Source organism: Pleurodeles waltl, chromosome 1_2, assembly GCF_031143425.1.
Source record: "Pleurodeles waltl isolate 20211129_DDA chromosome 1_2, aPleWal1.hap1.20221129, whole genome shotgun sequence".
Taxonomy (NCBI): Eukaryota; Metazoa; Chordata; class Amphibia; order Caudata; family Salamandridae; genus Pleurodeles; species Pleurodeles waltl.
Window position 1 is genome coordinate 488,502,158 of NC_090437.1, and position 24,448 is coordinate 488,526,605.

Sequence of the window (24,448 nt, forward strand, 5' to 3'; positions counted from 1 at the left end):
ACTCCACTCTGGAGGGAGTTCTCTGGCGATTTGTAAAGCCTGGCGGTCCTCTGGCACTGCAACTTTATGACCCTGTTGAAGGCTATGGCCGAAAAACATTGGTCTCTTATGCACTCTTGCACTTTGGAAAAATAATGATTAAATAAAGGATTTGTTGAAAATAAGGAGCTGTGCTGCTTGTTTCCGTCCTTATCAAATTTGGAGATTTAGAGGGAGACCGAGTGCGGGGCTGTTTGAAGCTAAAATATATATATATATATATATATATATATATATATATATATATATATATATATATGTTTGATGGCATGTGTAGCTGCAGATACACATGCTATGCATTGCTTCTGCCATCTAGTGTTGGGCTCGGAGTGTTACAAGTTGGCATCGACTCCGTTGTTAGATTGTTTTCTTTCCGCTATCGGGTTTTGGCGTGTTTCCTCTCGCACCGAGATTTTGAATCTGAAACTTTAGATAACTTTCTTGACCGTTGGCATTGTTTCGATCAAACCAATAGTACAGTTGAAAGCCAGATTTCGCCCTTCTAGGCGCGAGGGCCCAACTCAGGCCTGTTCAGGCCTACCACGTCGAAGCCTGATGGATCGGACTCCATTTCGATTCTATCTTCGATGCCACGCAAAATTTCCATCCACAGACCAACACCTCGTATGTAATCTGTGTCTCTCTCCTGGTCTCCGAGAAGAGGATTGTGAAGCCTGTCGATCGTTCTGATCCAAGAAGACCCTACATGACTGGAGAGCCAGGAGATTGGAAATGGCGTAGGAGAGTACAGAGTATATCGACACCCTCGAGGAAAAACAGGCGCAGATGGCAGTTTCCATCCAAGACACCGACTGCGAACAAGACTCAGAGGAAGATACACTCATCACTGCCGGTCAGCACATGAGTACAACTGCCCCTACGCCCACTCCTAATAGATGATTGAAGGCCTTGGGTATACCACTGCCAGAGAGCTGTGGTTCGACCCACAAGAAAATACTCGGTGGCCGACCTTCGGGTTTGGCGACGAAAATGGCTGTACCTCCTTCGATACCGGAGTCGAGCAAGTCCACCAAAAGCTCAACTTTCGAACCGATTTGGCATCCACACTCTTTGGAGTCGAAGCCTTGACATCCTGCCTCAGAGCCAAAACAACAGACTGTATTTTTGGACCTGAAAAAATTGCCAACTTGGAGGTGAAAAAGTCTTCTTACGCAGAAGAACAAGGCCGTTCGAGCTAACTTAAGCAGAGCTCCAAGCCATATCATGAACAGTCCTCAAAACCATCAGAATATATTTCTGAGGACACGGAAATTCAACCCATTCTCAAAATAATGGATGAGAGCCAATCAAGGATTCATATCCATAAAGAGACTGGCAGAATAATTACTGCACATCCTCCACAGCTTAAAAGAAAGCTGGCTTTTCAGGAACATCTAAATACTTCACCACCACCAGCAAAGATTTTCAAACGGAAGGAGAAGCCATTACCTCTGCATACTTCTCCCCCTCATTCACCATAGCTTTCTTTTTCACCACCACCCACTAGCTCACCACCTTTGCCTTCACCAACTCACTCACAGACTTAGTCTCATGGTAATACAGTTGATCTTTGGGATCTGCATGATCCAGATCCCATACCTGCTAATGACCTAGACTTATATCCTTCCAAACCTTCCCCACCGGAAGACACTACTGCATACACACAGGTCATTTCTAGGGCAGCAGCGTACCACAGGGTACTTATGCACAGTGAGCCTTTGGAAGAGGATTTACTTTTTAATGCCTTATCCTCCACGCACTCACGTTACCAGTGCCTCCCAATGCTACCTGGCATGATAAAACATGGAGATGAGATATTTAGTGAGCCGATTAAAGCTAGTTACATTACTGTAGGAAGTTGGCTCTGTATATACTATCTCAAAGTAAGAGATAGTGTGCACAGAGTCCAAGGCTTCCCCTTAGAGGTAAGATAGTGTCGAAATTAGATAATTCTAATGCTCTATTTTGTGGTAGTGTGGTCGAGCAGTAGGCTTATCAGAGGGTAGTGTTAAGCGTTTCTTGTACACACACAGGCAATAAATGAGGAACACACACTCAAAGACTTTACTCTAGGCCAATAGTTTTTATATAGAAAAATATATTTTCTTAATTTATTTTAGAACCACAAGATTCAAGATTTGAAGTAAATACATAAAATGCAAGGTACTCCACACAGGTAAGTAAGGAACTTTGAATTAGAGCAATAACATACACAGTTTTAGTTAAAATGGCAATAAGCTATTTTAAAAGTGGACACAGTGCAAAAATCAACAGTTCCTGGGGGAGGTAAGTATTGGTTGGTTTTTAGGTAAGTAAGGCACTTACAAGTTCAAGTTCCTGGGCATAGGCAGCCCACTGTTTGGGGTTCAAGGCAACCCCAAAGTCACCGCACTAGCAACACAGGGCCAGTCAGGTGCAGAGGTCAAAGGAGTGCCCTAAACACACAGGCGCCTATGAAGAACAGGGGTGCTCTGGTTCCAGTCTGCCAACAGGTAAGTACCTGCGTCTTTGGAGGGCAGACCAGGGGGGGTTTTGTAGAGCACTGGGGGCGGGGGGACAAGTAGGCACACAAAACACACCCTCAGCAGCACAGGGGCGGCCGGGTGCAGGGTGCAAAGCAGGTGTTGGGTTTTCAATAGGAATCAATGGAGGGACCCGGGGGTCACTCTAGCGGTGCAGGCAGGGCACAGGGGGGCTTCTCGGGCCAGCCACCGACTGGGCTAGGCAGAGGGTCACCTGATGGTCACTCCCGCACTGGAGTTCGGTTTCTTCTGGGTCTGGGGGCTGCGGGTGCAGTGCTTGGTTCAGGCGTCGGGTTCCTTGTTTCAGGCAGTCGCGGTCAGGGGGAGCCTCTGGATTCTCTCTGCATGCGTCACTGTGGGGGTCCAGTGGGGTCGTCTCAGGTTACTCACGAGGTCGCAGTCACCTGGGAGTCCTAACTGTAGTGATGGTTCTCTGGAGCCCGAGCCGGGGTCGTCGGGTGCATAGGGTGAAGTCTCACGATTCCAGCAGGAAGAGTGAAGTCTTTAAAAGTTGCAAGAAAGTTGCAAAGTTTTTGCTGTTTTTGAACAGTGCAGCTGTTCATTGGAGTTTCTTGGTCCTTTGGGTTCAGGGCAGTCCTCTGAGGCTTCAGAGGTCGTTGGTCCCTGTTGGATGGGTCACTGTGCAGATTCATTAAGTCTGGAGACAGGCCAGTAGGGCTGGTGCCAAAACAGTTGTCGTCTCCATCGTCTCTGCAGGGCTTTCAAGTCAGCAGTCCTCCTTGTTGTAGGTTGCAGGAATCTAATTTTCTGGGTTCTGGGGTGCCCCTAAATACTAGATTTAGCAGGGGTCACCTCAGCTCAGGGCACCTTAGGGGCAGTCCTGACTGGTGGGTGACTCCTCCTTGTTTTTTTAATTATCTGCTCCAGCCTTGCCACCAAAAGTGGGGGCAGTAACCGGAGGGGCGGGCATCTCCACTAGCTGGGTTGCCCTGTGGTGCTGTAACAAAAGGCATGAGCCTTTGAGGCTCACCACCAGGTGTTACAGTTCCTACAGGGGGAGGTGAGAAGCACCTCCAGCCAGTGCAGGCTTTGTTTCTGTCCTCAGAGAGCACAAAGGCTCTCACCCCAGGGGGGCAGAAACTCGTCTCAGTGGCAGGCTGGCACAGACCACTCAGTCCTGCACTGAAGGATTGGGTAAAATACAGGGGGTATCTTCTAAGATGCCCTCTGTGTGCATTTTGTAATAAATCCAACAGTGGCATCTGTGTGGGTTTATTATTCTGAGAAGTTTGATACCAAACTTCCCAGTATTCATTGTAGCCATTATGGAGCTGTGGAGTTTGTTTTTGACAAACTCCCAGACCATGTACTTAATATGGCCACACTGTACGTACAATGTCAAAGAATGGACTTAGACACTGTAGGGGCATATTGCTCATGCTGCTGTGCCCTCACTGGTGGTATAGTGCACCCTGCTTAGGGCGGTAAGGCCTGCTAGCGGGGTGACTTACCTATGCCACTGGCAGTATTTTGTGTGCATGGCATCCTGAGGGGGATGCCATGTCGACTTTGCCTTTTCCTCCCCACCAACACACACAATCTGCAATGGCAGTGTGCCTGTTTAGGTGAGAGGTCCCTTAGGGTGGTGCAACACATGCTGCAACCCTTAGGGACCTTCCCTGGTCACAGGGCCCTTGGTACTACTGGTACCATTTACAAGGGACTTATCTGTGTGCCAGGGTGTGCCAATTGTGGAAACAATGTACCTTTTTAGAGAAAGAACACTGGTGCTGGGGCCTGGTTAGCAGGGTCCCAGCACACTTCTCAGTCAAGTCAGCATCAATATCAGGCAAAAAGTGGGGGGGGGGGTAACTGCAACAAGGAGCCATTTTCCTACAATTACCCACCAGGTACCTCCAGACTCAGTGGTTGTCCGTGCCGCCAGAAAAAGGGCCAATAGTCAATCTTCAGGGGATGCCCCTCCCCCTGACAAAGAAAGTAGGAAATTTGATGCAGCTGGCAAGAGAGTAGCTACATAAGCAGCTAACCAATGGCGAATTGCAAACTCACAAGCCTTACTAGCAAGATATGATAGAGCCCACTGGGACGAGATGCAGGAGTTATTACAACACCTGTCAAAAGAGCATCACAAAAGGGCTCAACAAATAGTTGAGGAAGGTCAGTTCATAAGTAGTAATCAGATATGGTCTGCCCTTGATGCTGCAGATACAGCAGCTAGAATACTGCTGTCACCGTACCCAGACACGCATGGGTACGTTCCTCTGGATTCAAGCCAGAAATACAGCAGGCAGTTCTGAATATGCCTTTCGATTAAAAAAAAAAAAACACCTGTTTGGTCCTGAGGTTGACACCACAGTAGAAGAACTCAGGAAGGACTCAGACACTGCTAAAGCAATGGGAGCCTTATATACAACACCTTACAGAGGCTCCTTTCGTAAGAAGCAATTTAGAGGGGGATTCAAGCCACAATCTACAGAGGCTTCTACCTCCCAGCCTAAACAAGGGCAACAACAGCAGTACCAGAAAGGTGGATTTCGAAGCTTTATTAGAGGCCAACACTCTAGAGCAAGTGGCAAATTCCAGGCCTCAAAACATGTCACTACCCCATCAAAACAGTGACTTACTAAGCATGCCACAACCCCACACATCTCCTGTGAGGGGCAGACTGCAGCAATTCCACTCCCAATGTCAAAATATCACCACAGACCAACGGGTACTTTCAATTATCCGCAATGGTTATTCCCTAGAATTGATTTCTACCCCTCCAAACATTCCTCCATGTTATCACAGGTTGTCCCCAGAACACAATGGTCTATTACAACAGGAAGTACAATTGCTACTACTAAAAGAGGCCATAGAATTAGTCCCAAAATCTCAACAAGGAACAAGGATATACTCACTATACCTTCTCCTTCCCAAAAAGGATGGCACTCTCATACCCATTCTAGATCTCAGACCACTAAATTTATATATCCTGTCAGAACACTTTCACATGGTAACTCTCCAGGACGTCATTCCACTACTACAAAAACAAGATTACATGACTGCATTACATCTCAAAGATGCGTATTTCCATATACCCATCCATCCAACTCGCAAAAAATACCTAAGGTTTGTGATAGCGGGAATACATTACCAATTCAAAGTTCTGCCATTCGGCATAACAGCTCCAAGAGTTTTCACAAAATGTCTAGCAGTAGTAACAGCTTACCTAAGAAGACAACACATACATGTCTTTCCTTATCTAGACGATTGGCTAATAAAATCAAGCAATTTTATACAATGTCAACAGCACCCTCAATGCACAATAGAAACACTACATACATTAGGGTTTACTCTCAACTACCAAAAATCCCCTCTTCAGCCAGCACAGGTACAACCTTACCTAGGTGCTATTCTCAATATGCAAAAAGCCTTAGCCTATCCAAATACGCAAAGGATACAAGCTTTCCAAAATCTCATACCCCAAATACAGCCAAATCAACAACACACTGTAAGATTTATCATGAAACTATTGGGAATGATGGCATCCTGCTTAGCAATAGTACTGCATGCAAGACTAAACATGAGAACACCTGTGAAGAGAAAGCAGGAGGGCTCGGATATTCAAGAGCCACCTAAGGGAATGGCACAAACATCAGCTGGGACATCTGCTAAAAGTCATAGCTCTCCGCAGAGGAAGAAAACAGACACAGAAACCCTCACAAAATCATAAAAAAGACTGTTTCTGAACCGGCTACTCCACCTCCTAAGGTTCTCCACAAGTTCAAGAAGCCAAGTTCAGCACCGTCGACGGCACCATCATTTACGGTACTCTCGTCGATGACTGTTTCATCACTGATGCCGGTTGTAGTTACGCTTTCAGTGTCAACGGCAGCGGTTGCAAGATCCTCGTTGACGACGCTATCATCCTCGTCAACGGGACGCCCCATTTCGTCAACGCTACTCTCGTCGTCGACACTCCAGTGGACAATTGATCTCACGACGACGATCCTGTCGACGGTGCCTCTGTTGACGATGCCCTCGTCGACGACACCTCTGTCGACGACGATTCCGATGACGCCTCCATCTACGCTACTATCATCGTCGAGCACAATGTTGACGATGTTTCCAGTGATGACGATGTAGTCGACGCCAACAGGTTTTTTTCTCATCGACTATCAAAATGTTTCCAGCAAAGCCATCAACATTGCCATTATATCAATCTGCGGAGCATACTCCTCTCAAGAGACTTTCCAAGACAAATTTGACACCGTCTGTAACATCACCAAGCAAGGTCTCAAGACTTTTGCCATCTAGGTTTTTAGATGGCGACGATGATGATGAATCTGATCAGGATGCATTGTTTGGAGTAGCCAGGAGTCCAGATGAATGTTAAATGTCAGGAGTACTATGATGATGACTCCTATTATGATCAGCATTATTATGATCCAGTCCCACAGCAACAACAAGGAATGGTGTCCCTGCCTTCTGGTCTTGTTTCCGACCTACAGGCCATGCTGGCAGATTATAGGGAGCGCTTCCATCCTCAGTCGGCAAAAGATCCTACACCAGTGGTGACTGTACCATGTACTCCAGTACCTCTACCAGTTCTTCCTGCTGCGCCGCAAATTCCTCCTCAAGCTCCACAGAGTCCTCAAGTCGAAGCCTCGTCTGACGAAGCGGCTGAGCAGGGAGAAGTTCTTTCAGACCAAGTTGAATGGGATGATTATGTACTCCCGGCACCCCCTTTACCGGAGCCAATGGCAGTTGAATCCCCTCCAGGGGATATTGGATCTTTTCACAATCTATTAGAAAAAGCGGCTGTGCGTTTTGAGCTCCAAATGCCATCCACACAGCAGGATTGCTTTTTGTATGACTTTGAGGAGCCGCATAGGAAAGTAGTCCGAGCAATCCCTATAATAGATCATGTATGAAATCGGGGATAAAAATTATGTGGAACTCAGCGACTGTGCCAGCGGTATTGCCAAAGCAGGACAAGAAATATAAAGCGACAGAGGACGCCCCTGCCTGCCTGGTGGGTCATCCAAAACCAGATTCAGATTCAGTGTGTAGGAAGTTGGCTCTGTATATACTATCTCAAAGTAAGAGATAGTGTGCACAGAGTCCAAGGCTTCCCCTTAGAGGTAAGATAGTGGCAAGATTAGATTATTCCAATGCTCTATTTTGTGGTAGTGTGGTCGAGCAGTAGGCTTATCAGAGGTTATTGTTAAGCATTTGTTGTACACACACAGGCAATAAATGAGGAACACACACTCAAAGACTTTACTCCAGGCCAATAGCTTTTATATAGAAAAATATATTTTCTTAATTTATTTTTAGAACCACAAGTTCAAGATTAAAGGCAAGGTACTTCACACAGATAAGTTAGGAACTTTGAATTAGAGCAATATCATATACAATTTTTGTTAAAATGGCAATAAGCTATTTTAAAAGTAGACAGTGCAAAAATCAACCGTTCGTAGGGGGAGGTAAGTATTGGTTAGATTGTGAGGTAAGTAAGATACTTACAAGTCTCAGTTCCTGGGCATAGGCAGCCCACCGTTGGGGTTCAGGGCAACCCCAAAGTTACCACACCAGCAGCTCAGGGCCGGTCAGGTGCAGAGGTCAAAGAGGTCCCCAAAACACATAGGCGCCTATGGAGAACAGGGGTGCTCCGGTTCCAGTCTGCCAGCAGGTAAGTACCCGCATCCTCGGAAGGCAGACCAGGGGGGTTTTGTAGAGCACTGGGGGGGACACAAGTAGTCACACAAAACACACCCTCAGCAGCACAGGGGCGGCCGGGTGCAGTGTGCAATGCAGGCGTCGGGTTTTGAATAGGAATCAGTGGAGGGACCCGGGGGTCACTCTGGCAGTGCAGGCAGGGCACAGGATGGCTTCTCGGGCCAGCCACCAACTGGGCTAGGCAGAGGGTTGCCTGGTGGTCACTCCTGCACTGAGTTTCGGTTCCTTCTGGTCCTGGGGGCTACGGGTGCAGTGCTTTGTCGAGTCCCTTGTTACAGGCAGTTGCAGTCAGGGGGAGCCTCACAGTCCCTTGTTACAGGCAGTTGCAGTCAGGGGGAGCCTCAGGATTCTCTCTGCATGCGTTGCTGTGGGGCTCCAGGGGGTCGTCTCTGGCTACTCACGGGGTCGCAGTTGCCGGGGAGTCCTCCCTGTGGTGTTGGTTCTCTGGATCTCAACCCGAGGGCGTCGGGTGCAGAGGGTGAAGTCTCACGCTTCCGGCAGGAAGAGTGAGGTCTTTGAAAGTTGTAGAAAAGTTGCAAGATTGTTGCTGTTTGTTGAGCAGAGCCGCTGCTCACAAGAGTTTCTTGGTCCTTAGGGTTAGGGCAGTCCTCTGAGGCTTCAGAGGTCGCTGGTCCCTGTTGGATGCTTCGCTGTTGCAGTTTTTCGAGTCAGGAGACAGGCCGATAGGGCTGGGGCCAAAGCAGTTGTCGTCTTCTGTCCTCTCTCAGGGCTTTCAGGTCAGCAGTCTTTCTTAGTTCAGGTTGCAGGAATCTGATTTCCTGGGTTCTTGGGTGCCCCTAAATATTACATTTAGGGGTGTGTTTAGGTCAGGAGGGCAGTAGCCAATGGCTACTGTCCTGGAGGGTGGCTAAACCCTCTTTGTGCCTCCTCCCTGAGGGGAGGGGGGCACATCCCTAATCCTATTGGGGGAATCCTCCAGTCTTAAGATGGAGGATTTCTAAAGGCAGCAGGGGTCACCTCAGCTCAGGGCACCTTAGGGGCAGTCCTGACTGGTGGGTGACTCCTCCTTGTTTTTCTAATTATCTCCTCCAGCCTTGCCGCCAAAAGTGGGGGCAGTGGCCGGAGGAGCGGGCATCTCCACTAGCTGGGATGCCCTGTGGTGCTGTAACAAAAGGCATGAGCTTTTGAGGCTCACCGCCAGGTGTTACAGTTCCTGCAGGGGGAGGTGAGAAGCACCCCCACCCAGTGCAGGCTTTGTTTCTGTCCTCAGAGAGCACAAAGGCTCTCACCCCAGGGGAGCAGAAACTCGTCTCAGTGGCAGGCTGGCACAGACCACTCAGTCCTGCAATGAAGGATTGGGTAAATTACAGGGGGCATCTGCTAAGATGCCCTCTGTGTGCATTTTGTAATAAATCCAACACTGGCATCACCGTGGGCTTATTATTCTGAGAAGTTTGATACCAAACTTCTCAGTATCCAGTGTTGCTATTATGGAGCTGTGGAGTTTTTTTTTGTCCTCATACACCTCACAGAAACTCCTATATCAGCCCCATAGTTGACCCTGGCACCACTTCCCAAAAAAAGCTGATTCTGCCGAGGAGCCCCCAATTTCTCTCATATAGGCTTCCAGCGGTAGATGATGTACCCATGACAGCCAGACCATGAGAGATGGGGAGGAGGAGAAATAATCATTGGACCTGAACAAACCAAACCATTTTTATACGCTCGCTGTTAGGATATAACCACATTCAACTTCTTGCCCATCAAGCAGGGGGGCCCACATTCCCTCTTTCCTCTTGCATGAGCCTCCCACTGCCAGGTCCATTTTTGCTAAATAAAAAAGGGCTTGCAGCCAGTCTTTGAACGAGGGAGGCGTATTCGCTGTCCATTTTTGACAAATTTCTCTCCTGGCCATGTGGAGTTCGTTTTTGACAGACTCCCAGACCATATACTTAATATGGCGACACTGTACTTACAATGTCTGAGAATGGACTTAGACACTGTAGGGGCATATTGCTCATGCAGCTATGCCCTCACCTGTGGTATAGTGCACCCTGCCTTAGGGCTGTGAGGCTTGCTAGAGGGGTGACTTACCTATGCCACAGGCAGTGTGAGGTGGGCATGGCACTCTGAGGGGAGTGCCATGTCGACTTAGTCATTTTCTCCCCACCAGCACACACAAGCTGTGAGGCAGTGTACATGTGCTGAGTGAGGGGTGCCCAGGGTGGCATAAGACATGCTACAGCCCTTTGAGACCTTCCCTGGCATCAGGACCCTTGGTACCAGGGGTACCATTTACAGGGGACTTATCTGTGTGCCAGGGATGTGCCAATTGTGGGAACAAAGGTACAGTTTAGGGAAAGAACACTGGTGCTGGGGTCTGGTTATTAGGGTCCCAGCACACTTTCAATAATAACTGGCATCAACAAAAGGAAAAACGTCAGGGGGTAAGCATGCCAAGGAGGCATTTCCTTACACCATGGTTCCTGATTTTGGACCTAGCCTTAAACAAATGTCTTAACCCTGCTTCAATGGGAACAGTTCAGCCTGAACTGCCAAGCAAGGTCCTCCCTGAATCAGGACACAAGCTACCTATGCCCTGTGTCACCTTAGTTAGAACTCATCAGCTAGGTGTAACTTGATTCCAGTGACAGTGTGCAGGGGACCCATATCTGGGCATGCAGGTCCCACTTAGTGCGGCATACAAGAGTTTACAAAAAGTGATGAATGGAATGCTTGAATTAATCTCAACCTCTGGTAATTAGTAGGGGCCGCATCCCAGTCCATCTCAATTTTGCACACCATGGCACCTCAGTTTGGACCCAGCCATATGCAAATCATTCTTGACCCTGCTCCAATGGGAACACTTTAGCCCGATTTGCCAAGCCAGGTGTTTCTTGAACTGGAACACAAGCAACAGAGCAATGGTTTTGCCCTGTATTCCATCCATCACTTTTGTTGTATATGCTGGTGCATCACAAAACATTAACATAAATGCATCATGAATTTTGCTTGCATGCGTATGCATAATTGTCCTTCTTAAAAAATGACTTCTTGCACACGCATGCATAATGAGGAACACGTGCATCGTGGTGCATTGATACACATTGGTGGTCATCTTAGAATGGCTTTTCTTTTATGGAAATCACAGTCTAAGGTGGCTGCCCAAGCACCTACAGGTGTTATGGTGCTCTGATAGCAATAATAGAGCGGGTGTAAATTGAGGAGATATGGCGCTCAGGATGCCACACAACCCTATATCAATAACGGGGAACCTCACAAGGGAACACCCTACCCTAAGAGGTGAAACAACCTCTAAATTAAGAAAATTACACAATGAGGGTCCCTACTTATAAACAATGAAAATTACATAGACAATTCATATAGAAAATGAGTATGATATATCAGTCCATATCACGCCAAACTGGTCCTGGAATCAACCAATAGAATCAATCGATGTGTCCAAAGTTTATTCAGATTATAATATAACATTCGACGTTCTGACATCCAAAGAAATTTGTACTTCCAGCCAACACGTGTTTCATCTCAGGAAATATTTACATCCCTTACGCCTTCTTCAGGGCTAGAAATCATAAAATAAAATAAAAAAAACAAAAAAAACGAATTAAAACCAATATGCTCAATCGTCAAATCAGTATAATGTGAGTGTACAAGCCCAAGGTAGGTGAGATTATAATAATACCAATAACCTGATCAAAAGTGAAGGAAAAAATACAAAAGCCTGCATTTATTCAAATACCAAAAGAACACCCGTAACCAATCAGTCAGTGAAAGCTACCAGCAAGTTCTAAACACGTGCGAAACCATCCTCAAGAAAAGCCTAACCCATAACACCCATGGTACATAAAAGTGACCCGACTCCAAACATTTCTAAATCACAAAATACCTTATTTGTCCACCACAAATCCAAAAAAATCCGTAATAAGGATTTGCACATATCCAATGCTCTTAACACCATATATGAATAGTAATCCAATGGAAAGTCCAATTCACTGACAAGAAAATGGAAAATAAATATATTTATCAAGCAATCATTACTATAAGTGAATATCTTAAACAGTACGAGGGCACAAAAAACCATATCTAGAATTTAAAGTATATAAAACTTATGGGAGAATCTCAAACGTTCTACTACTGTAGTTGCACAGTAAATATAATTCATTTCACACCTGTATCAATTCCAACCACTGTCACGCAGAGTAATGACTCAGTGTAGTCTATCAACTAACCTCAAAGTACAGTACACTTCCTTGTGTCAAACTCACCATAATATCAAGGAACTCCAACATCATCGTACACGGCGTCTTAGAGTAAGGACGCCCAGCGAGTGCGCTGCTCCCGCGTCCCTGAACCCGGAAGTAGATATACTTCCGGGTTTAATGATCACGTGCAAGGGCAATAGCACAGAGAACGGACAACAAACTACGCTTAGACTTATAAACGGGTCTCTAGTACACCGCCCGTTGGCATTATAAGAAGAATACGTTTTATAGATCCAACTATTTACGGTTCAACAATAAATAGATTAAAGCCAAGAGAAAAATTACTCTGACCACCCAATGAAATCTACATGATAAATACTGCAAATACAAATACAATTAAAACAAATGCAAATCGAAAATACCACTAGTAAAACAAGCCCATAGGCAATAACAAAAAACAAAATAACCCCTTAACCATTCAAAGTTAACGAGTGAGACAACCAATTTAGTAAACAATCAGGAAATCACCTATACTTACCATGGCACTATAATTACTACTAGGTCAACTAAAGTTAGATTACAACCAAAACTCAAATATATGTTAATTAAAGGGAAAAAGAGATGGGTAAGTAAGAGCATACGAGAAGCCCCCATGTTTAATTAAAACTATGACGTTTGAGGATCTTGGCTATTAACTCGTAAGTACAAAAATATCATCATACATTAAACAACAGTAACCTTGTAAAACAATTTACATACATACATACTAATATAACAGTATTGATGTGAATATGCTACAATTTTACAAAAAGACATATTTTAATCCCCCACAAAAAATTCCAATTCTCTATCGGAATTCAATCCTGTCTCCACTGCTCTTAATCTAATGATCCACATTGTTTCTTGTCTGCGTAATCGTAGTTCCCTATGGCCACCTCTTGGGTCACGGGGGACATACTCAAATCCAAAAAATAAAAAACTTTTATGAGTTGGTTGTGCATCGCAAGATACCATATGTGCCACTAAGGAATATCTCATATCTACATTCTTAAGTGACCGAACATGTTCTCCTATTCTAATTCTGAGTGGTCATATGGTACTTCCAACATAAATTTTAGTACATTTGCATCATATTATATATACAACAAAATTGGAATTACAATCCATGGTGGCACGGATTTCAAATGACTTGCCATCATGAGCAAATTTCTGTATCTTATGACATGCCCAGCGACAGACTCCACAGAAACCACATTTGAAGAAACCCGCCCCTCTTTGGGATAACCAAGTTTGATTAGGTGAAATAGTGGTATAGCTGGGACTTAAAATACTCCTAAGAGTTCTGCCTTTACGGAATGATGTGACAACTCCCCCAGTCACCATATCCTTTAATGATTCTTCCTGCATTAGTATATTCCAGTGTTTGTACATGTATTTCTTCAAGATCAAGGAAGCGTCATTGAAATCTGTTATGAACCTAACCAAGTTGGATGTCTCCTTAGTCTCATTATGCACTTTGAGTCTCAAAGTATCATTTCTATCCAAATGCCTGGCTCTGTATCTTGCTTTAAAAAAAGTCTTATTAGAGTAGCCACGTGCTAAGAACCTCCTTTCCATATCATTTATTTGTTCAGCAAATTCCTCATCTTTGCTACAATTACGTCGTGCCCTCATATATTCTCCAAAGGGAATTGATGCCACCTGATGTCTGGGGTGAACACTTTTGGCATGCAAAATCGAATTACAAGCAGTTGCCTTACGAAAAAGTCTACTATGAATTTTACCCTCCGAGATAAAGAGTTCCACGTCCAAAAATTCCATCTTGACAGCACTAAATTGAAAGGTAAATCTAATATTCATATCATTAGAGTTTATGAAACTACAAAATTCAATGAGTTTCTCTTCACCTCCTGTCCAGATCATTAAACAGTCGTCTATATAGCGACCCCAAAATAATATGAATGTTTGCCATGCAACGGCACAAGGGCCCCAAATCCATGTGTGTTCAAACCATCCCATGAACAAGTTCGCATAGGATGGAGAGAATTTGGAGCCCATTGCTACACCTTGTTTTTGTCTAAACCACATATTGTTGAACATAAAGAAGTTATTAGTAGTAATCATATCGATCATATCCAATAACATCTTAGTATGATCCCATAAATTTGCTGATCTCTTATATAAAAAATATTTCAAGGCTTCTAAGCCTAAGTCATGCTTAATACAGGTATACAAAGAAACCACGTCTAAAGTTACCAACAGTATGTTACTATCCCACTCCAAATCGCTCAAAATACTAAGAATATGCGTGGTGTCTCTAATAAAGGAGGGAAGGTTATGCACAAATGGTTGCAAAAAACAGTCCACAAATTCTGAAAGCCTTTCCGTGGGACCAAGAATGCCCGATACAATGGGTCTCCCTGGTGGGAAAGGCAAACCTTTATGTATTTTAGGTAGGGTGTATAAACATGGATGTCGAGGATGGTGCACCTTCAAATACAAATATTCATCTCTATTAAGTAACCCCTGTTGGTGCCATACCGCTAATTTACTATTGATAGCTTGTGCAAGGTTTGAGATGGGATTATGTGAAATCTTCTCATAACAAGACAAATCATTGAGTTGTGACATAATCTCATTGTCATAGTCAACCCTATCCATAATAACCACATTTCCAACTTTATCTGCTTGTCTGATAATAATGTCTTTATTAAGTTTAAGTTCTTGTAATGCAGCTAATTCCTCAGTATTCAAATTAATTGAAGATTGACGATATCTGTTCTTGGCTAAATAGTTGTCATAGTCCTTGCATACCAAATCAAAAAACTACCAAAAATACCAAATCTAAAGAGTTGGAGCCTAGAGATCTCGGAGTCCATTTGGATTTCCTTTTTAAACCACTAGATACACTTATGTCAGAGATCACATCTAAGTCATTCAAAATTCTCGCAGTAATGTTAGGATCTTCATCACGTTCCGCTAAGGATAATAGGATTGCTGTGTCATGGACATCCTCAATAGACAACGCACTCAAGGAAGAACCAATTGCATCAGACCTTGTACCATCGAAACGATTATGTTGAAAATATTTTTTGAGTTTCAGTTTGCGTACAAACTTAAACAAGTCAATTTTAGATCTGCAGGGATCACCAAAGTTGCTGGGACAATAACTAAGGCCTTTAGATAAAAGACTTTTGATCCCTGTCGTTAAGGCCATACTGGATAAATTCACAATATTAATTGATGATATACCCTCTGAATTCACACTTTCCTGTCCCGTGATCTCGTTTTGACTCCCTCCACCTCTTTTGTAGTATTTACCCGTTCCTCTCCTGCCCCTCCTGTTTTTTTTTGTAGAAGCCATCCCTCTGTTTTGAGCACTTCTGCCCTGTTTCATCCTCATTAGTTCTAATAAAAAATTGTTGCCACTTGAGGTTTCTTGAGCAGAAGTGCTAGCTACCTCTTCCACCTCACTGTCACTTGTTTGCGAGGTACTGACAGATGATGAGTCAGAAAATTTCAACAGATTTTAACTACTAGAGAGACCACCAGTATGAAAAAGGTGGTCATATTTATTCGAAAAGGTAAAAATTCTACCAGTCAGGTAATCTTTCTCGTCACGCTTAAGTTTGCGTGCTTTCCTCTGTATAATATCTTCTTGATATTTTAATAGTACTTCCTCCAAGATTTTATAATTTTTATCAGTGGCTTCTCTCAGGTTTAAACTTTCAATTTCTTTTTCTAAACTGTTGATCTCAGTTTGTAATTGGCTAACTTTTCTCTCTGAATTAATAATCAGAATATCCATAAGTTTCATAGAGCTAACAGTTAGCTCTCTGTCCCATTGTGCTAGTAGATCTTCATCCAAGTCGTCATAAGTAGGAAAGATCTGAGATCTCAAACCTCGGGGGATACAATTAAGTTTTTTATATTGTTTTAACGTCGTCCCATCCCACCACTTGGATACTTCATTCTTCTTTAACCTCTCAAGCCTCATAAATGTATTCCTTAGTCCTTCCTTTTGTAAGTTACCACCAGAAAGACTGTGAAAAGTACCTCCCTTTGCTAAATTCTCAAATAATTCTTCTACTATCTTATTCCTATCCATGATACGGTAATACAATTATTATAGGGTTACACCCAAGCAGCCTCCTCACCAACAACAGCAATAATAGAGCGGGGTGTAAATTGAGGAGATATGGCGCTCAGGATGCCACACAACCCTATATCAATAACGGGGAACCTCACAAGGGAACACCCTACCCTAAGAGGTGAAACAACCTCTAAATTAAGAAAATGACACAATGAGGGTCCCTACTTATAAACAATGAAAATTACATAGACAATTCATATAGAAAATGAGTATGATATATCTGTCCATATCACGCCATGGGTGTTATGGGTTAGGCTTTTCTTGAGGATGGTTTCGCACGTGTTTAGAACTTGCTGGTGGCTTTCACTGACTGATTGGTTACGGGTGTTCTTTTGGTATTTGAATAAATGCAGGCTTTTGTATTTTTTCCTTCACTTTTGATCAGGTTTTTGGTATTATTATAATCTCACCTACCTTGGGCTTGTACACTCACATTATACTGATTTGACAATTGAGCATATTGGTTTTAATTCGGTTTTTTGGGGTTTTTTATTTTATTTTATGATTTCTAGCCCTGAAGAAGTCGTAAGGGATGTAAATATTTCCCGAGACGAAACACGTGTTGGCTGGAAGTACAAATTTCTTTGGATGTCAGAACGTCGAATGTTATATCATAATCTGAATAAACTTTGGACACATCGATTGATTCTATTGGTTGATTCCAGGACCAGTTTGGCGTGATATGGACTGATATATCATACTCATTTTCTATATGAATTGTCTATGTAATTTTCATTGTTTATAAGTAGGGACCCTCATTGTGTAATTTTGTTATGGTGCTCTGATATCCATGTTAACGTTGGCTGAAAAAATGAAAAAAACAAGCGTTAGTAAAGCCAGTAGTTGGCAATTTTACAACAGAGGCCTATTGGTTTTGCCACAGCTTATTTACATTCTTATGGCTAAAGTTGAATTTGAAAGTTCCCATGCTAACTTCAAAAAACATTATTTTGAGCACTCCCTTTAAAAAATTGAATTGTTCAGCCAATCTAACATTCATTTCGCACAAGGAAAACTTGAGGACCACCCCCCTATAAACAAAATGACTGACAATCCTTAAGAAATATTCATCTAACTGAATAAAAGAATGTGCATCTCTGTAGTGATCACCATTAAATACAGTTCAAGGTCAAGGAATGTCTTTGGGTAGCCATGCGTTCTATAAATCCAGTAGAATAGAAAATAAGTTATCCAGTTGTTTTTCATGTAAATTTGTTTGCATTCAAATGCTCATTTTGTGTTGGTCCGGATGTTCTATATGATTTTTCTCTTCCAAAGAACTGTGGGCACATTTCCAACATCTCCTTCTTAATGCAGGCCTATCCGTACAAAAAAAATCTAATCTGGAAGGAAGCCAGAGTGGATATCCCCCCTCTGCTGAGAGGTCTCACTTGGGCTGCATTACTTGCAGTGGAGGTAAGAACAACAAACATTCTGTATTCTTGTCTCCACTTCTTTTGAGTGAATTTTGTCTGTAAACCCCTTTATGAAAGTGTTTTAGAATATGATTTTTTTCTGAACATTAAGGTGGTCATTTTGACTTTGGTGGTAAAAACCGCCTGCCACCGTTGTGACGGCCGCCAAAATACCGCCACCACGGCTACCATCCATCTGCCATATTATGAGCACTGCCGGACTTCCACCACAAGAAGGGCAGAAATCCGGCAGTATTCATGGTGGCAGGCGGTGGTAAGCTGGCCCTGCTACCACCAGCAACGCCATGCCAGTAGAAGGCCGCCAGCCGTATCCTGACCTGTGATATGGCCTGGCTGTGTTCTGCTGGCGCGGCCCTGCTGGCGGTAGCATCGCCCCTTCCCGTTCCCTGCCGGAAGACCTCCTCGACAAAGGTAAGTCAGGCTTCCGACAGGGGAGGGGGGTGGAAGGTTGGGGGGGGGTTGTGTATGTGTGCATGAATGTGTGAGTGTGTGAATGCATCTGTGTGTGTTGTGTTGTTTGATTCGTTGTATGCGTGTGAGTGAATGCGTGTAAGAATGGTGAAGTGAGTGCGTGTCTGCATGTCAGTTTGATTGTGTGTAAGAAGGTGTGCAAGCATGTCTGGAAGTATACGTGCATGTCATTGTGAGTGACTGGGTGTATGCGTGGTGTGTGTCTACGGGTGTGTGCGTGTATGGGGGTCTGTGCATTTGGATCAGGGTGGGAGGGGGGTATGTGAATGTCAGGGGTGGAGGGGTTAGTGTGTGTATGGGGGTGGGGCTTCAGATGGAGGGGGTGTCAGGTGTGTGTTGGGGGTGGCAGAGCCGTCTACCGGTGACAGGGAAGGAATTTCCTGTCACCGGTAGGACCTACAGCCATGGTTTTTGTGGCATTGCTAACTCTTAATTTCTCTAACTCTGTCCCCAGTCTCCAACTACTGAGAAAGTTTCTTTCCTGACAGTCCTTCAGCCACTAGATCTACAGGGCAGGCTTCTGGGTGCCAGGTCTCTCTTCATTCAGGTCTCCTGCAGTGTCCAGTGCTCTTTAGTCATCTGGGCTTTCTTGGCATTAGGAGTCCTTCTGCATTTTGTATCCCTGAAGCAAGGAAACACAAGGGCAAGCACTTGACCCCTTGGAGAGAAGTTCTAATCCTCCCGATCCACAGTAGTCTTCCTCAAGGAAGAGCCAGGAGTCAGAAGTAAGGAATTTACTTCCAGCAGGGCCTTATCTTCAGATGGAGTCTTCCCAGGTCCAGGAATGCTCTGAGGAGTTGGTGGTTGAGGTGCCATGTTTATCCTGTTTAGAGAAATTCTGCTACCCAATCCGAACTTCTCGTAGTCGCCCAGCACCTTTTGTAACACTTACTCAAAGCCTAACTGTAAAATTAACCAGGAGCCTCTGTTTCAACCACAACACACAAGTGCCACCAGGCAAGCCTGTCTTCAGCTCCTAGACAATTCCCTGTTCAGATGAGCTCTCCTCTCGTGCAAGGTCAGAACTGGTGACTGGAGCCTAGCTGGCTATTAGGGTCCTTAGAATGAATAGAAGTTCTCCCTGGCATTGTCAAGTTAAAAGATGTAATGTTAAAGCTTCCCTTTATTCTGCCATCTGTTTCTGTCCTCTCCCGCATAGCTAATCCCTGCTAATTGGTCAGCTGTTAGGCCTTCCTGAGCTGAGAGTCAAGTGATTGTCTTCCGAGCCACAGTCGTTGACTCTCCCAACCATGGATGTGCTTTCCAGTTCTAGAGGTGTTATGAGTGGCAGATCTGACTCAGGATGCCTGAAGGATATATTTACATAGTTACCTTTCCACTTACATTATAAAGAATCTGATTTCACTGTTAAATCAGTTTTTAAAAATTAATCAGGAAATAATTAAGTATTTTTCCTAGCCTTTTCCTTTGCAGAAAGAGGAAATAAAGATGTGAATACCATTTAGCCTTATTCATTAATAGATTTTGCAAGGCCTATGTGGTAAAATTGCTTTTGGGTTTTGTCTCTCTGTGAGTGCATACTAATCCCAATTTGTTGTGCAGCCGCCAAAATATAAGAGGAATGGTTACAAATATTCTAAACCACTGCCAGTCGCACTGATAGCATTCCAACCCATAGTTTTTCACCCACTGTGCAACTCTAGACAGAGTCCCACCTTATGCAAATCAGTGCTGATCCTGCTAGTTGTGGGAAGAGTCCATCCTGAACTGCCATGGAACACAAGCAAACTCCAACAGGTTTCTGCCTGGTTATGCCTTGACAGTGATGTACAGCTTGGATCCTAGGGCACAGCAAGGAAAGGACCCATGTCTGAGCATACACTTGGCCACTTATTGGGTTAAATCAACTGCACAAAAGGTAATGGGAAGAATGGCTCAGGGTAACATCTCGACCCATCATTTTTTGTCAGCTGTGGCATTCTATTTAGAGACCTGCCTTCTACAAATTAGTACTACCCCTGCTCCTAAGGGGAACATTCCATCCTGAACTGCCAGACAAGGCCCTCTCTCTAGAAGGAAAAACAAGCAACCGCAAACTGGTTTCAGACTGGTTAGGCATCATCAATGTAATACATCTTACATCCTATAGCACAGCAAGCCATCTTTATATATCAGCACTCTGCCTTGTGGTCTTACAAAGCAAGATTTTAGGGTGATCTAAGAATTAAAAAATAAAAATAAAAAAAATCCTCATACATTTTTCCTGGCATGTTTTATTGCAGTGCATGGGGTCAAACCAATTGTACCAACAGCTTTTAAGGATAAGAGTACAGGCACTGTGTCACCAATTTGCAGTGTCACAAGGCACATCAAAAATAGGGTCCAGATGAGGCCAAAACATCTGGGATGACCTTGCAGAAAAAGTGGATTCATGGGTTCACTAAAGTAATATATAGAATGCTTAAATGATTCACAAGTATAAATACATCTACATCACTGGATCCCAACATTTTGACTTCTGTGGATCCCCACTTTATCATGACTGGAACCCGGGTACTGCCACTAAATCATTATTGGGATCTGGGGAACCCCCAGTGAGTCATTACTGGAAGCCGGGGACCCAGGCCTAAACATTGTCGATGATCTGAACCGCAGAACAGTAAAGAAACAAACATTCCATCAAACACATACACAGATGATAGCACATTTTATTTAGTTTGCAAACAAAATAAAAAATGTAATTGGAAGGTTGGAGCTTTTCTAAATTATATTGAAGCCATAATGTGTCCATACTATGTTCTGTTTGATGCACCTGCACTGCCACTGCTCCCAGGAATCAATTTGAGGATACTAATTTAATTTTTAGCATCCAATTCCAAATACTTGACATTTACACTAAGTTTTAAAATTGTACATTTAGCCACTTTATTTATATGCACTTTTTAAATCTGTGAATAATAGTTAATTTTCTAGCAGTCACTGCCCCCCTGACGAGGCTTCGTGGACCACTAGGGGTCCCGGACCACAGGTTGGTTACCACTGATCTATATTAGTGTTCCGGTTAAATGTAATTTGAATTTGCAACTGAAAAAGTTTTGTGAGCGAGTTCCAGAGTGTCGTTAGTGCCCATGTACTTAATATGCCTCGAAGATCTTCTTGAAAATAGGCATATCTGATAGAAACTTCTAGCCGCAGATTCCTTACCTTAGAATTTTCACCAGGAGTCAAACTGGGTCTGGAAAACTTTCAAGAAGTACCTTCTTTCTGCTCTGGATCAGCAATGTCGTCCACCCTAGAAGTGATGTGCAGAGTGCCTAAATAGATGTCACTATAACACATTGACATTGATTCTTTTCTTTCCGCACCAGTCATTGCACATCCGGACAAAGCTCCCTCCATTCAATTTTTTTTTTTTTTTTTACTGACTTTTTCAACATTTTGTCAAGCATTTTTTCAAACTTTTGTCTCCCATTTGTGATAGGATGTCCATCAAAAAAACAAATGGGGTTTAAGCCCCTGTGGTTCTTGTCACAGAGTTTTGTCTGTGACAACCCCCTGCTCTCCTCCCCCAAAAATCTGGTTTCCCTTTGGTTGTTGGAGCTGGACCACAACTCCTAGACTTATGAGTACTGCTGCACCATAAGCCCTATGGTGCTCAGGAAGTACTTCTTGAAGCTCCTAGTCGCCTGATACAAGTTGCCTCCCCGACTTTCCAGGTCTCAGTCGCAAGAAAGGTTCCAGGCCCATTTGTGGAGTCGTTCCAGCAGTTTGTCATCAAGTTTGTCTGGAAAGTACCACAAAAAGCCCAAAAGATCAAAAAAGTCAAAGGGCTCTTCGACTTTGTGACGGTCCAATTCTGCAGATGAGGTGCGTGAACAGCATCACTCTAGGCCCAGCTGTCACGTGGAACCTGCCTCTGGGTCCGCTCTGCGCCGCCCTGAGTATCCTGAAGTCAGAGCGACCCTGTCAAACTTTGAGAATTTTATGAGGCCATGCGCCTCATTTTTGGGCGGGCCTATGCTTTTGGAGCACCTTCAGATCCCATGGGTTTCGAAGGTACTTACACTAGATTTCCTCCAGAGGTCCCCCCCGCGTCAATCGGACACTTGGATCCAGTACTGGATCCGGAACAACTCCGATCTTGAGACCTCAACATTCCTTGGAGCCCATTCTAGTGACACCATTCCTGCCACACATGCCACCATCCTCAGACAGGATGACAGAGGATCTCTGCTTAGCCAGAAAGTTCAGACTCTTTCGGTCAAAAGAGCAATCAGTAGAGTGCCAGTATCAGAAGTAGTTCATGGTTCCTATTTCCGCTACTTTCTAGTGTTCAAAAAGGACTGAGGTCTCTGTTCTGTTTTAGACCTCCACCATCTTAATTCCTTCCTGAAGAAGGAGAAATTCAAGATGCATCACATTAGCTCAGGTTGTGTCTGCCCTGGAGACTGGATGGTAGCACTGGACTTGCAGGATGCGAACTTCCATATTCTCGTCATGCATGTCCATAGGCATTACCTGCGGTTCATATTGGGCCATAATAATTATCAAGTTCGTCATTTGACCTTACCAGTGCCACTCAGTTGTTTACTAAGGTGATGCCAGTGGTTGAAGCACACTGTGGAGGTCAGGGGTCCCGGTCTTCCCCTACCGCAACAGTTGACTGTTGAGGGCAGGCTCACCCCAGGCAGTAGACAGCCATCTCTAGACTATGACAGACCTCCTGCATTTGTTGAAGTTCACTATAAATATGCTGAAGTCACATCTGATGACCTCTCAGCCACTTCCTTTCATCAGAGCTGTTCTGGATATAGTGCAGTTTCAGGCCTATCCTCTGGAACGGCGAGTCTAGAATATTCTGGCTATGATTCTGATGTTTTACCCTCTGTCCTTGATTTTGGTTAGACGGATTCTGAGGCTGCTGGGTCTCATGGCCTCCTGTATCCTGCTGGTAACATATGCCTGCAGGCATTTGCGGGCTTTGCAGTGAGACCTGAAGTCCCAGTGGGTGCAGCATCAAGGGAATCTTTCCGACCAGGTCCTGATATCGGAGCAAAGTGCAAGACTTGCAGTGGTGGCTGCCAAACTGCGATTGGGTCAGCAGCAGACTCCTCTCCCTTTCTCAACCAGAGTTGACTGTAGTGACAGATGCACTACTTCTGGGCTGGACGCCCATCTCGGTGGAGATCAGAGAACTCTGGTCTCCAGCTGAGTCTCAGCTCCACATCAGTATGCTGTTGTTGAGAGGAGTCTGACTGACATCGAAAGCCTTTCTTCTTCTATAAAGAGAAGATTAGTTCAGGTGTTCACAGACAACGTTCTTGCCATTTGGTATTGCAACAAACAGGGCGGGGTGGGGTTGTGTTCCCTAAGTCTCTGAACATGACTAGAACATAAGGACATTTTCATGGTGGTTTATCATCTGGCTGACCTTTCTGAACGCCAGAGCGGGCGGACTCAGTTGTTGATGCCTAGCAGATCGTGAATGACATCTCCATCCGGAGGTGTTGCACGGTCTCTTCAGTCTTTGGGGAGAACTGTGGTTTGATCTGTATGCCACCTCAGAGAATGTGCTGTGCCACCATTTCAGCACGCTAGAGTTTCCAAGGAGACTCTTGTTTGGAGACTCTTCATCTTGAGTGGAGCTCAGGCCTCCTGTGCTCTTTCCCACTGATACCTCCACTGTTGCCCAGAGTTCTCAAGAAGATCAAGAATGACCAATTGTTAAAAATGGGGTTTTTGGTTGGCAGTCAGGTTACCCCCTGTCCAAGCAAGAACCCTCACTCTAGTCGGGATAAGTCACACACAATCCAAAATTATCCTGTGCCCACCCTCTGGTAGCTTGGCATGAGCAGTCAGGCTTAACTTAGAAGGCAATGTGTAAAGTATTTGTGCAATAAATCACATAATAACACAATATAGCACCACAAAAATACACCACATAGTGTTTAGAAAAATATATAATATTTATCTGGA

At 44.3% G+C, this 24,448-nt stretch overlaps 1 protein-coding gene across 2 annotated transcripts in view; it reads left to right on the top strand.

Moving 5' to 3' along the window:
• Positions 1-24,448, top strand: part of TBCK (TBC1 domain containing kinase) — a 1,319,282-nt gene that overhangs the window by 455,577 nt on the left and 839,257 nt on the right. The window contains exon 15 of one of the 2 annotated variants that reach the window (XM_069241253.1): positions 17,922-18,020. The exons of the other annotated variant lie outside the window; for it this stretch is intronic. Within the exon in view, the coding sequence (XP_069097354.1) occupies positions 17,922-18,020 (99 nt within the window). The remainder of the gene's footprint in view (positions 1-17,921; positions 18,021-24,448) is intronic. 2 annotated transcript variants of the gene reach the window in all.